We start from the raw sequence: 14803 nt of genomic DNA, 5'->3' as shown, positions 1-14803 counted from the left end.
TGGAAATAACTAAGATCTATTTTAATGTAAAAACGGGTTTCAAAAACAAGTTGGAACTGAAAAATATCTATTTTATGTAAAACGGGTTTCAAAACCAAGTTGGAGCTGACTAAGATCTATTTAATGTAAAAACGGGTTTCAAAACCAAGCTGGGACTGCGTAAGATCTGAATATACTAATGAATCCTGTATTCCTTGGTGACAAGCTGTAATGCATCGTATATGCTGAACTTGTGAAACCTGCCATCTGCTTCAAACTCAACCATCTTCTCAGACTCAGTGTATACCAGGCTATCCTAGAGTATACTAATGTAAGAAAACTTTTTAATTCGTGTAAAGAAGACACTTTAAAATGCTTCAACTCAGAATTGCTTCTGGAAAATTTGGCAGCTTTATATAATACTTAATTATAAGCTATATTTTGATTTTAATCTTAAATAAAGGGGGGGGGGGGGGCATGAAACGTATTACTCTCCGGAAAATTTAAACAGTGTTTTAACATAACTTAGAATTGTCGTAGGAGGCTGATTTTTTGCATGCATACTCAGAATTATGTATAGTACATGCATTTTTTGATTTTGAAGGAATCTGAGCAAAAGTGCGCGCGCGCTTTTTGTGAAAAAATGCGACTTTTTTGACAGTAAATCAATGTTAACTTCATTAATTGCACTTGAACATTTTTCCTGACACTCTTGAAACGAATATGCACTAAAAAAATTCACAAGGCACGCAATAAAAGAAAATATCTTTGAAAACTGATGTGCTAAGTTTGGCCTAAGTTAGAATAACAGTTGCATGAGATACATCAAACTATAGCAAAATTGGGACAACAAATTGATTTCCGAGGTCAAAATAGAAATTGGAGCATTTTGACCGGCACGATAGTAGCCAACCATTACATTGTGGGTGATCTAAGTACATTATTTACATTTTACATGTTGTATGCCGATTTATAGGTAATTTGGCACGAGGAATTTATTTCTGAGGTCAAAATAAATATTCGAGCATTCTGACCGGCGCGCTTGTAGCCGGCAGTTACATTATGGATCATCTTTCCACATACTTACATGTTGTATGTCGATTCATAGGTGATTTGGCACGAGAAATTCATTTCCGAGGTCAAATTTAACATTGGAGCATTCTGACTGGCGCGCTAGTAACCAGCAGTTCCATTATGGGTCATCTTCCCATATTTTACATGTTGTATGTCGATTTATAGGTAATTGGGCACAATTATCCATTTCTTAGTAAAAACTTTTGTAAGAGTACTCTGATCGACGTGCTAGCAGCCAGCAGTCACCTTGTGGGTCATATGTTTTGCATGTAGTATGTCGATTCTGGGGTACTAGAAAGAACGATTCTCTTTCTTAGGTTCAACCTATCATAGTTTTTCATGTTGTGTGTAATTTTATAGGTATTTAGATCAGAGCAATCCATTCCCGTGCACAAAACTAATTTTTTAGAACAATGGTAAGAAGAAGAATGATATCAGAAATGAATCATTTTTCTATGATAGGTTGAACCCATGATTACCCTATGGCCAGCAACGCGCCGATCAGAGTCCTGAAACTTATTTTTTTACGTAAGAAAGAGAATCGTTGTTTCTAGTACCCCAGAATCGACATACTACATGCAAAACATATTACAAAAAACGCGCGCGCGCACTTTTGCTCAGATTCCTTCAAAACCAAAAAATGCGTTGTCATATACATAATTCTGAGTTTGCATGCAGAAAATCAGCCTCCTACGACAATTCTAACTTATGTTTAAACACCTGTTTAAATTTTACGGAGAGTAATACGTTTCATGCCCCCCCCCCCCTTTTATTGATCTTAAAAATGTATTGATTCTCTCTATTTAATTAAAAATAAGTTTCTAATCAACCTTTCTGCAAAGTAAGTTAAAAATGTAAAGTTTAAATGATCGAACTCGAGTATCATACAAATCCAAAGTCTTTGATGTAAGTTAAAAAATTGCGCTAATTATTTAAAAGTTTGATTAAGAATTCAATACGTATTTCAAAATCAATTGAAAACTATCCAATTGCGGCGTTATTTAATAATATAATAAGTGTAAGACATAATACATAAGATACAATAAGGGTGGCTCGCAAAAATTCTCCCGAATAAAAATTTTAATTTATTCGAAAAAATAATGGCTTTTTCAACGAACTACTCAGGTAGTTTGATGTGAGTGGGTACACAATAGCAGTACTATGCACACCACCAACCTCGTTATATAACGCCTAGTTGGCCTTTTTGGTTTTAACCTAGATTAATATGAAATGGAAAATGAGTCAAGGTATAGAATATTAGAAAGGTTAAATTCAGAATTAATTCATATATCAAAATTATTAATTTCAAAAACTCATGTTTTTTAGTATTACCTTTTGAGGGGAACCAAAGAAAGGTCTTGGAATAGAATCCTTTCCTTCATCTTCTGCTTCTCGTTCCTAAAATAATATCGAGATAAAAATAGAAAATCTGGACTTCCTTCGAAAACATAAATGTATATTGTACAGGGTTACACACAAATGATGAAACTTCAGAGACGACTGTACAGAATTTAATCCGTCATTTTCTCGAATTGCTGCTACCCTGTGGTTGGAAGCTTGTTTCTATGTCAGCCAAATCATCTGATATACATTTTAAAAACTTAAATAAGTAGAAGAGTTCAATTTCAACCTCAAGATAGTCTTATTTGAACAGTTTCAGGTCGTCATTTATGTCATATTCTTTATAGGTAACCCTGAATTATGGCAATAAGGCAAATTCCGAAATTCAGTCAATATTAATTCCGACATGGCTTCCGGGATCCTGTATTGCATAATTCCGACATGGCTTCCGGGATCCTGTATTGCATAATTCCGACATGGCTTGCGGGCTCCTGTATTGCATAATTCCGACATGGCTTCCGGGATCCTGTATTGCATAATTCCGACATGGCTTCCGAGATACTGTATTGAATAATTCCGACATGGCTTCCGGGATCCTGTATTGCATAATTCCGACATGGCTTCCGGGATCCTGTATTGCATAATTCAGACGCACTCCAACTAAGAAAGCATAACCTAGTCCCAACGATTTCTAATAATTTTTTAAAGTGCAAAATAAAAAATTAGGACTTGACTGTTAAGTTTTAAACCCAAAAAGCAGCCTCTCATGCTCATTTTCTTGAAACATTTTTTAAAATTTCTTTTTATGTTGTTATCGCTGAAATAGACATTTTTGGGAAAGCTGGGTTTTATTGGGAAAAGTATAAAGTTAAAAAATTTGCACTCCCCGGACATTTCAATGAATATAAACTCCTATTACCTTGTCAGATATACACTGATGTATGTGAGCAATAATTCCTGAGGAGGATTTGTAAACCTTACCGCAGTGCTCAAACGGACACCTGGACCCACCAGACAATATTCTGTTATAAATCAATTGATCAATTATCAAGAAGAAATTGATTATTTAATTAATCAGTCGATCCGTCAATTATCTAGATAAACACAAATTAAATTAAATTAAATCATTCAAACAAGTTTGAAATTAATTGTTATAGGTCTTAGAAAATATCCTAGCAATATATTACCGTTGTTAACTGTATCGATTTTTATTGCTGATTGGGGAAAATAATTGGATTTCGCACAAAAGTTTAAAAGTTTGAAGTTTCAAAAAAGGGCGGGAAACTTATTAGTTGATGTCGACTACAAAAAAAACCATTTCCCTCCCCTCAGGGTAAAGGGGGAAATTCTTCAAAATAAGTTCTTATCATTTAGTTCAATTTCGATTATGGGTATCTGTGGTGATAGAAACACAAGTTTATAATTTTTTGAAGTTGTCTGGGTTTCCTGTAGGGTGGTTTACAGGCCTTCATCTCTTCTAAAAAGGCGTTCAGATTAAAATCTGACCCCATTCTGATCTGAAATGAAAAGAATGTATGTACAGAATGTTAAGTTTATCATTTATTGTGATAATTAATCGTCTTCTTGTGACGCGGCAGCATGAGAGGCTCCGGCAGCAACTGCATCTGCTAGATCCACTCCTTTCAGTCTCTCCCTAGACATAAATAAATAATAATAAAAAATAGTGTCTCTAGTGTCTAGTGTCTAGTGTCTAGTGTCTAGTGTCTAGTGTGTACCGTCTTCTGAATTATAAGTTTTTAACTTGTGTTACCGACAAGAAATATTTAAAGAATAATATTTTCTGGTTTCCTACCTAATAATCTCACCAATGGCTCTTGAAGTTCTTTTTTCCAGTTTTTCTATGAAGTTAAAACAATTTTACATTATATTTTTTGACAAAACATTTTTTAGCATACAAGTAAGGAATTTGCGAATAAAATCCGCAAAACTTCTCTTTTTCTTAAAACCTGAAGGATAGGAAAGCAAAGATAATTGACTATATTATTTCTATCTAATCCTAAAATTTAATAAAGGTCGGATGTACAGAAATGGAAAAAATCCGCAAACTAGTAAGCAGTAAATTCGCAATCTTTAGTTTAGGTTTTATTGTTTTACCAATTTATATCAGCAAGGCCACCAATGAATATATATTAGTAGAATTAGAGCAATAAAATGTTTCCAAAAGAATGGAATTTTTATGTAAATTGGTTGCCTAGTTTCTTAGCAATATCTCTCTTCAAATCCCAGTCCGGTTTCCGCGGAGCTACAAAAAAAACCAATTAATGTTAAAATCATGGTAAAATCGTACCAATAGAATGATATGAATGTTGCAGGAATATATTAACTAACCTAAGTTCATGAAGTCCAAGTCCTCCAGTATTGTTCCTTTAGCGCTTTCAATAGTTTCTCTGACTACCTCTTCCACATTCGCAGGTTCAGCCTGGTATTCTTCAATATTAGTTTTAGCTTAGAAGTTATAACTTTTGAGAGTGAATCTTGGGATTAAGCATTTAAATCTTGTCCACTATGCCATTCCGTGATTGTTAAAAGGAAAAAATGAACAGTGAAAAATCAATTATTTCACCTTAAAATTGATTTTTTCAGAGGGAAAACAACNCCTAAAATAACACCCATATACACATTTTAATACATATTCACAATAACATGCCAATAAAGGGTATTTACAGAAACGACGTTTTTAAGTTTTTAAGGTTTTAAGTGAATAAATCAAGTTCTTCATCTGATATGTTTTGGATTCAAAGAAAATATATTACCGTCGGTAGAACATTAGCACCTAACTCCTCTGTAACCGGTTTGTAAGATCTAAACAAAATTTCAATATTATTTTAATTCTATTTTAATATCTTTTTACCTTTTCTTATCTCTACACTTTTCCTTTTGTATTAAACTAGAACTTGCGGAAAGCGCGCCGTGTTCTGCGCCAGTTCACACAGGTGTGAATTAGGGGTGTTCATTTTTAGGGTCACTTTTGGTACAGAGATGCAAGGTCGCCAGAAAGTTGCAAAATTTTACAAGATTTTCAAAAATAATTTTTAAAAAATTCTTAAAATTTTTTTTCAGGATGCGCCAATTGATTAAAATTTCACCTTTTTTCGTTTTTTTCACAAAAATTGTAGTATGCCCATCCCTAATTTGGTTATCAACATGCATATCAGTTATTATGGATATAAACATGTCTAGAATACACACACAAAAAATTAAAACCCTATCTTGACTGGAAAGGTGTGCGCAAAATGGTTTCTTGAACTACGCAAAAACTGGACAGTATCATCTCAACTTGTCCGGGGGGGGGGCGTGTCCCCCCTCTTTTTAGTAGAAATGGAAGAATTAAATCATAAAAACTCCTCATATACAGTACATTTTTACTTGGGTTTAATGCAGTATAGTAGGCAAATACTATTTCTTGAATATGTACAGTATAGTTGTACTTGGTTTAATACAGTATAGTAGGCAGATACTATTATTAGAATATATACAGTTGCATGTTGATAACCAAATTAGGGATGGGCATATTACAATTTTTGTGAAAAAAAAAAACGAAAAAAGGTGAAATTTTAATCAATTGGCGCACCCTGAAAAAAAATTTTAAGAATTTTTTAAAAATCATTTTTGAAAATCTTGCAAAATTTTGCAACTTTCTGGCGACCTTGCATCTCTGTACCAAAAGTGACCCTAAAAATGAAGACCCCTAGTGTGAATATTTGTAATACCACCCCGGAAACGATTTTTGAATAATATGGGGAAAAATGGAATTTTGGACATTGACAGACAAGTTTTCTTTCTTTTGTGTTTTACACTCTTTTTACTCATTAAAATACATAAATTTTCCAATTCAGAAAATAAAACCTTAAAAAAATACACATCTTTAAGAGAAAATTTATATATTGTTTTCAAAGAAGGGGAGAGGGATGATTTTTCGATAAAATACACACCCCTGAGTTCATCTCCCGGTGTTTTAACCATTTCATGATTTCTACACAATGCTAGAGATCAAAGTTATGTTTTGACACTTTTAGATGTTTATTAATGTATTTTGATAGAAAAAAAACGCAAGATATTATATCTATGCCTCGAACAAATGTCAATTAATTGAAAATTTGAAAGGAAGACGACATTTGAGAGAAATCAAATCTTTTGTATTTGCCCCTTTTTTATACATTTTGAAACTAAATGCGAATTCAATTATGCAATTTGATAATTTTTAAGTTTTAACATTACTTTTTTAGTCAAACTTGGTTATAAAAACTAGAGGAGATGAACGAAACCGGCGTTACCAGTGCCTGTCACTCTTTAATTTTATAGGTTTATCAAATCTTAATTGATTGATGAGGTCTTAATTGGTGACGAGATCTTATTTTTAAAATTCGTTGATGGTGATGGACCAAACCTCTGTAGAGTAAAAAGTAGATGTTAGTTTCACATTTATTGAAAATATATTAATGTCTGGGTTGACCCACGTCAGTTCTAACGATATAATAACCATCAAAATCGATAAAAAAAATTTAAAAATGTTTGTTAAAAATCACAAGAAAATAAACAAACAAAAAAGATTTTTCAAAATAAAATTTGAGCTGTCAAATGGACATATGGGAAACGAACTCAGATAAGATAAGATATTAATTGATTGATAAGATCTTAATTGATTTACTGATTGATTAGATAAGATAAATCTAGCTTAACCTGAATATTGGTTTAGGTAAATCTGATTCTTCTTCCTTCTCCTTCTTAGCATCTCCACCATCTACTCCTCCATCACCCTGGAAATCATTTAAATAAAACCAAGGGAAAAATCTTTAAAATAAAGCACTTAGCTCAAATATGTATATTGTTTATGTTCAGCTTAAATATATTTTTTTAATGTTCAGCTCATATATGTATATTTTTTATGTTCAGCTCAAATATGTAAATCTTTTATGTTCAGCTCAAATATATATATTTTTTTATATGTTCAGCTCAAATATTTATATTTTTATGTTCAGCTCAAATATATATATTTTTTTATGTTCAGCTCAAATATATATATTTTTTATGTTTGCTATAGTTGGCCAAACGCCAGGACAAAATTGACTAAACAATTTTAGGGAACCCATGCATATCCCTTATCCCAGGGGCGGCAAAAGCTAAAAAATTGAAATTTTTAAAATACTAGGAGTAAGGCAGGGCCCGGGCACTTCAGCCAAAACAAATGAAATAATAGATAATAGCAAGCATTAGTAAACGGCAGGAGTAACCATGACTATAAATAATAATATAAATCTGGGCAACGCCGGGTACTCCAGATATTGCTGAAAATGTAGATTTGTGGAGAAATTTTTTAGGATTCATTTCAGACATATAAAACAGTTTTAATGATGTATAATTACTGAGTTTAAGCAATCGACTTTTAAAATCATCCATTTGGGTGGTTACATTATGAAAATCGATTGTTTTAAAATAACGACGACAAAAAATGTAACAAAATTCTACAGTAAACTAATTAATACATTGCCGGTCACTCCCTTTAATAAATCTGATCATGATCAGATTTCGTCGCTGTGGAATTTGGTAGGACGCTGGGACGGGTTATATTATATATAGTGAGACCCTTTAACTGTGTCATAGAAAGACGAGTGTAGGACGCAAGTTACGATTTAAAAGTAATCCAATGATTATAAACAAAGCAATTGTGCGATGAACTGTACACTCCCTTTTCAATAGATAAAATAATTTAAAGCTACTGGTAAACCTTTGCAACATCAAAAACACAAATAAAAGCTTAAATGTCGTCTTACTTTACACAAGTTTGATGTGCATTACTGTAAAATTGGATGTGCAGGGTTCAGAACAAAACATCTTATCAACTTATACATCTAAATCTGCTNATTTACATTTATGACCTATTTTTCTGTATTATTTACATTTACGGCCTATTACAGCCTATTTTCCTGTATATATTTACATGTACGGCCTATTACAGCCTATTTTCCTGTATATATTTACATGTACAGCCTATTACAGCCTATTTTCCTAAAAGACCCCCCCCCTCCACGCCAACTCCTATTAACCTTTAACATATAGAGGCAAATTTAGTTATATATTATCACGGCATAAAGAAATTCTGGCAGATCTCATCTCACATAACGAAATTACACAGTAGAAATCCTATTTTCTAATCGAATCTGGATTCCGCCTTGATATATTAATTACAAATTCATTAAATTCAGGCCGAAGAAACGAATTATAGGTTTATAATATGGTAGCCAATCTAAAACCCAGAAATTACCTATTTCTCCCATCTGGCAGATAAAGTCTTGTAAATATAAACTTTAACTGTCTGAAAAATATTGTATTTGAACAAAATTGAAAATTTCTTGCTTACTCAACGAGTTTTTTGCAAAAAAAATCGTTGTTTGTGTTTTTGAAAAATCCGGCAACTAAACAACTTATTGTTACTGTACACTAATATTTGGTTTGGTAATACGAATATGTCGTCTTTCGCATCTTTGAAAAGTTACTTAAATATATAACGCGGCATTCGATCACTCATCAGAGTCAGGACTCAAGCTCAGTCTTACTCTTGGCTCACTCAGTCTCAGAGCAACTAGTCTAACTCGTCTAACACATTTAAGGTGCTTGCCAATTTGGATGCACATAGAAATAAACGTTAATCAATCAATTAAAACTCGTCTAACTAATGGACTTGGCGGGGGGTGGGTCCAAAAATCGTTATCTATTAAATCACCTTTTAAAAGCAACCTTGTTCACCGTCAGGCGCGTACACAGGAATTAAGCCAGGAGAGCAAGTTTCCACGCGAATTTTTTTGCCCCCCCCCCTGGCCTTAAAAATGCTGTTATTCTATATTAAGTATACTAAGTCCCCTAGGTGACCCATTTATTATTCAAGGACTATATATTACAATGTTTCCCTCTGTTTAGTTCTGTATTACTCTCTGAAGTCCTGAGTAATCTCCTGAGACTACTCCCCTTTCTAGTCCACTGTAGTCCCAATTCAAGGACTATATATATTTTAATGTATCCCTCTGTATAGTTCTCTCAATTCCTGAGACTACTTACCCTTGAAGTCCACGGACTATATATTTAAATGTATCCTTCAGTATTTTTGGGAAAACATGCCAAACGCTTGCATAATGCATATAGCTATAGTTGTTTATCAAGTATGGGGGGTGGAGATTTTAGATAAAAGGGAAATACAACGGTAAAATTTGAAAATAAATTGCGCACAGCACCAAGAAAATTTTGGTAATTTCCTAGTATCCATACTTTTTAAGTGGGAAAACACCCCTTTGATGATGAGGGCAAGCTCTTTTTTATTACCCAGAACACCTGATTTTTACCTTTGCTCATACTTCCCAGGGGGCACGAGGACTACTGCCCCCCCCCTGTGTACGCGTCTGTGCATAATGCATATAGCTATCTATATTTGTTTATCAAGTATGCAGTGGGGTGGAGATTTTAGATAAAATGGAAATACAACGGTAAATTTTGAAAATAAATGGCGTGAAGCGCCAAGAAAATTTTCAACTATACTTTTTAAGGGGGAAAACACCCCTTTGATGATGAGGGCAAGCTCTTTTTTTAACCCAGAACACCTGATTTTTACCTTTGCCCAAAAATCCCATGGGGGGCAAGAGGACTACTGCCTCCCCCCCTGTGTACGCTACTGGTGGGCTTAAAATAAAATTTTCAAAATGTAATTTTTTCCACTACACATGTGCACATACCGAGTGCACACAACGTATTATGAATTTTATAAAAAATATCGGAAATCTGACAAACATGTGAGGAGAAAAATGTACTGGTAGTTTTCTAATAGTGTACAATTAAAAATATTTTAAGGACATTTTATTTTTGCATCAAACTCCATCAATATCATGTAATGTCAAAAGTCTTCTCTTTATTTGTCAGAATATTTCTGTTTTTGTTATTTTCGATCGTATAAATTCTTTATCAGAGAGTAATTTGGGATAAAAGCAAGTTCGTATATATATTTGTACATTGTACTTCTAGCATTTATTCACAATATTGTAATTGTAATTTGGGGTAAAAGCAAATTCGTATATATATTTGTACATTGTACTTCTAGCATTTATTCACAATATTGTAATTATGTTTAAAAAAAATTCTCAGTTTATCAAATGGTTTGCCCTTTGTTTCAATATGTTTCCCCATATTTTTGATCCATGTACGGTTTCCGTATATTTTTTTTATCTTCTCAAATCTCAATTGTAATCCAAAGCAAAAAGTATCTCCAATTAATTCTTAATCTTATAGAGAACCCACAAAAATTTCGAAAAATCGTTAAGGAATTATAAAAAAAATGTCGAATAATATAGCAGTATAAATATATTTTGTCAAAAAAGTAAAGGATCGCAAATAATATCATTGAAAAGAAATAATCCTCATAATATAATGCAGAAAATAACACGTACTTAAGGATTTAAGTTTTGTAGAAATTGTACTAAAGATATGTGCATGTAGTATTGTATTGTACCTGACATATTTACATGTACGGCCTATTTTACTGTATATATTTACATTTACGGCATATTTTCCTCTATATATTTACATGAAGCCCTATTTTCCTGTATATATTTACATTTATGACCTATTTTTCTGTATTATTTACATTTACGGCCTATTACAGCCTATTTTCCTGTATATATTTACATGTACGGCCTATTACAGCCTATTTTCCTGTATATATTTACATGTACGGCCTATTACAGCCTATTTTCCTGTATATATTTACATGTACAGCCTATTACAGCCTATTTTCCTGTATTTATTTTCATTTCATATTTTTATTCAACTACAAAGCATGAGATATTTCAAATAAGCAATCACAATTTATTATGCAGTTTGGACCCGCCTAACCAGGGTAGGTTGTTGTGAGTGGTTGGCCCGAAGTTAATTAACGATACTGAATATAATTGGTTACACATATCAAGTTATGTATGATGGGTAAGGAGTTGTTTGGAAGGAAGGAGATTGTCAGGTTATCTGTGGCAGGGAGATCAGAGGGATTTTTATGTAGATACAGGGTGTTAAGGATGGTGGATACAGAAACACAATGAGATATTACAGTTTCAGTTTTCTTAGTTTTTTTTTATATAAAATCTATTCACCCGATATACAGCTAGGTTTTTCGCATTTAAACCTCTCATAATTCTCAGGATAAATATTGATTACTCTTTGTATAAATATTTTTGCAGACTTAGTTTCTTTAAGGTCAATTTCAATTGCATTCCACAATTTAGGAAACATTGCGGACGAAAAGCTTTCTAGATTTTTGTTTTAAACCCGTTCTAATTTATATGATTTTGTTCTATTTGGTTCAGCTAGAGACTTAATCATATTTTCGAAGGAAGAGGGAAGGTTATTATTAAAGTATATTAATGCATAAATGTCAGAACACAAAGTTTGTATGTATCATCAAGATTAAGAATTTTTAGTTATGAAAATAATTGATTTGAATGTGCCTTGAAAGTACTATTATTAACCGCTCTGATTGCCTTTTTTGCAAAGATCTGATTTTTTGCAGTTTAGAGTTTTAACCCCCCCATATTCAATATGAGGCCTTACAAGAGAGTTATAAACAAGTAGACGAATGTTTAATGGTAAGATATTCTTAATTTGAGACAAAGCTAAGATTGAGCTAGCAATTTTATTCGAGATATGTTCAATTTGAAAATCCCAGTTTAAAAAAAAGTTTAAGTCCAACAAATTTGAAATATTTGTTCACACAGTCATTACCAATTCTTTCAATTATCTCATTTCCTGTTTATATATTACAACTGTTGGGGTCAAACTGCATATTTCTATTTCTAAATACTATATACTTTGTTTTGGAGACATTTAGTGTCAAACGATTTGCTTGAAACCATTTTGCTGCTTTTTTTAGTTCAGTGTTTGCATCAAGTATTAGGCTTGCAATGTCAGGAGATGACTTTAAAAACTAGTATCATCTGCAAAGAGGCTGTTAAAAAAAGATGTTGCTAGGGGCAAATTGTTTATATATTATTTATTTATTATTATTTATATTATTTACATGACGGCCTATTTTCCTGTATATATTTACATGTACGGCCTATTTTCCTGTATGTATTTACATGTACGGCCTATTTTTCTGTATGTATTTACATGTACGACCTATTTTCCTTTACATATTTACATGTACGACCTATTATCCTGTATTTATTTAAATGAACCACCTATTTACATATTTACATGACCGCCTATTTTCCTATATATATTTACATGTACGGTCTATTTTCCTGTATATATTTTCATGTATGACCTATTTTCCTGTATATACTTTGTACGGCCTATTTTCCTGTTTATATTTACATGTACGGCCTATTTTCCTGTATATATTTACATGTAGGACCTATTTTCCTTAATATATTTACATGTACGGTCTATTTTCCTGTATATATTTTCATGTACGACCTATTTTCCTTAATATACTTACATGTACGGCCTATTTTCCTGTATATATTTACATGTACGACCTATTTTCCTGTATATATTTACATGTACGGTATATTTTCCTGTATTTATTTGCATGTACGGTCTATTTTCCTTTATATATTTACATTTAGATTGCTTTATAAAACTGGTAACAGATCAAAAATATGCGGAAAACCGATCAACAAACTGAAACATTTTTTACTTAACCTGAAAACCGGAAACTGACCAAAAATATGTGGAAACGGATCCAAAAAGAAGGAAACCAATAAACAAACCAAGAATTTATTACTGTATCTCAAAATCAGAAACGGACCAAAATTAAAGGCAACACATAGATATAGTTGCACAAGTGGCCTGTCGCAGCACTCGACCCAGAAATTGTCCTAACCCAGCATAACGCTAACATAATGAAAAATAGATATTAGGTTGATGATTAGTTAAAATTGTGTGCCACCCCCTAGACTATGACCTGGTGCTATTTAGTTTGAACTACTGACTTTTTAAACAATTGGTCTTGAACTAATGCACAAGGTTCCACGTGTAGTAGTTCAAACCCTACATTATGTGCGCATTTGAACTATTTTTTTTGTTCCTTAGATTTATTGTTCATTTGAACTATTACAAGAAATAGTTCAAATGATGCAAAAAATAGTTCAAATGAGCTAAAAAATAGTTCAAATGAGCTAAAAAATAGTTCAAATGAGCAAAAAGAAAAGTTCAAATGAGCCAAAAAAAATAGTTAAAATGAGTTTAAAAAAATGTTAAAATAAGCAAAAAAATAGTTTAAATGAGCAAAAAAATTGTTCTAATGAGCCAAAAAAAATAGTTCAAAAAAATCAGGTGAAATGAAACAAACACAAGGATTAAGTTGGTTATTTGGCCGCAGCGCCGGGCCCCCTTGCCTGTGCTAGCTGTGGCGCTCGGCTCCCTAGCCTGTCCTAGCCATAGGGCTCGGCCCCCTAGCCTGTCCTAGCCGCAGTGCTCGGCCCCCTAGCCTGTCCTAGCCGCAGCGCTTCTGCCCCCTAGCCTGTCTTAGCCGCAGCGCTCGGCCCAGAAATTGTCCTGAACTTAAACAACATAAATATTTTTTTTTCATTTGAACTTTTTTTTGGTTAATTTGAACTATTTTTTTGCTCATTTGAACTATTACATTTTAAACTATTTATTTGGTCATTTGAATTATATTTATGTCCGCATGGTGAAATATTTTTTGATCTATATTTGTGATATAATTGTTGGACCTGTATTTTTTTTAAATTTTAAATTCATATTTGATAGTTCAAATGAGTAAATAATGTGTTGTTTGAACTACAGGAAACTGCGTCATTATCATTAGTTCAAATGATCAATATGTTCAAACGGCAGTAGTTCAAATGCGGATCCACGGGGGTGGTGCGTTGCGGCCACATGTTCAAAATTTCTTTTTAGGAGATTACCTTTTTTAATCAATTTTACAATCAAAACGTAACACTTATTTACGGATGCGGTTTTGGGGGTTCAGCCCTCACCCTTAGACCATTAAAATCCATGGTTTTCATGGGGGTTTCAGGCCCTAGCTTGTGCTGTTACCCCCCCTCCCTCCTGGAAAGAGTAAAAAATAAGGCCTCCCCGGACAAATTCATGAATGCGCCCCTGTTCATAAATTGATTCAGACTCCGACCCCCCAAGGTCCCCAGTCCTTTATAGAGGTTAGCACTGGCTAGATTATCTCTTTTTTACTTGCTATGTGTTAATATGCTTCTATTCCACAAATGACGCCACAAAATGAATTTGTGGCAGCACAGTACAGTATTTCTTTTCCACACCTTTTTCTTAGGGTAAAATGTCTTTTAAAGGCTAGTCATAGTCATAGGATATTATTTGGCATGTCCCACAGTCAAAATTGATTAAAAAGAGATTTTTTATGTTTTTTAAAACA

At 33.0% G+C, this 14803-nt stretch overlaps 2 protein-coding genes across 2 annotated transcripts in view; both read right to left on the bottom strand.

The window, feature by feature from the left end:
• LOC111711296 (bromodomain-containing protein 1-like) overlaps positions 1-4257 on the bottom strand; it is a 29807-nt gene extending 25550 nt beyond the window's left edge. Inside the window, exons 1-5 of the mRNA XM_023485620.1 lie at positions 4208-4257; positions 3841-4048; positions 3314-3395; positions 2386-2451; positions 194-295 (exon numbers count right to left, since the gene is read on the bottom strand). Of these exons, the coding sequence (XP_023341388.1) occupies positions 194-295; positions 2386-2451; positions 3314-3395; positions 3841-3905 (315 nt within the window). The 5' untranslated portion in view covers positions 3906-4048; positions 4208-4257. The remainder of the gene's footprint in view (positions 1-193; positions 296-2385; positions 2452-3313; positions 3396-3840; positions 4049-4207) is intronic.
• On the bottom strand, positions 3967-7172 carry LOC111711295 (coiled-coil domain-containing protein 12-like; the record flags this gene model as incomplete). Its single annotated transcript, XM_023485619.1, has 6 exons — positions 3967-4048; positions 4208-4253; positions 4607-4657; positions 4744-4834; positions 5169-5217; positions 7096-7172. Coding segments are annotated over 6 exons (396 nt in total), but the record flags the coding sequence as incomplete, so codon positions are not given.
• Between the last annotated feature and the right edge of the window lie 7631 nt (positions 7173-14803).

The sequence above is a fragment of the Eurytemora carolleeae genome, unplaced genomic scaffold, assembly GCF_000591075.1.
Source record: "Eurytemora carolleeae unplaced genomic scaffold, Eaff_2.0 scaffold986, whole genome shotgun sequence".
Lineage (NCBI taxonomy): Eukaryota > Metazoa > Arthropoda > Copepoda > Calanoida > Temoridae > Eurytemora > Eurytemora carolleeae.
This window is presented reverse-complemented; position numbering and strand designations above follow the sequence as displayed.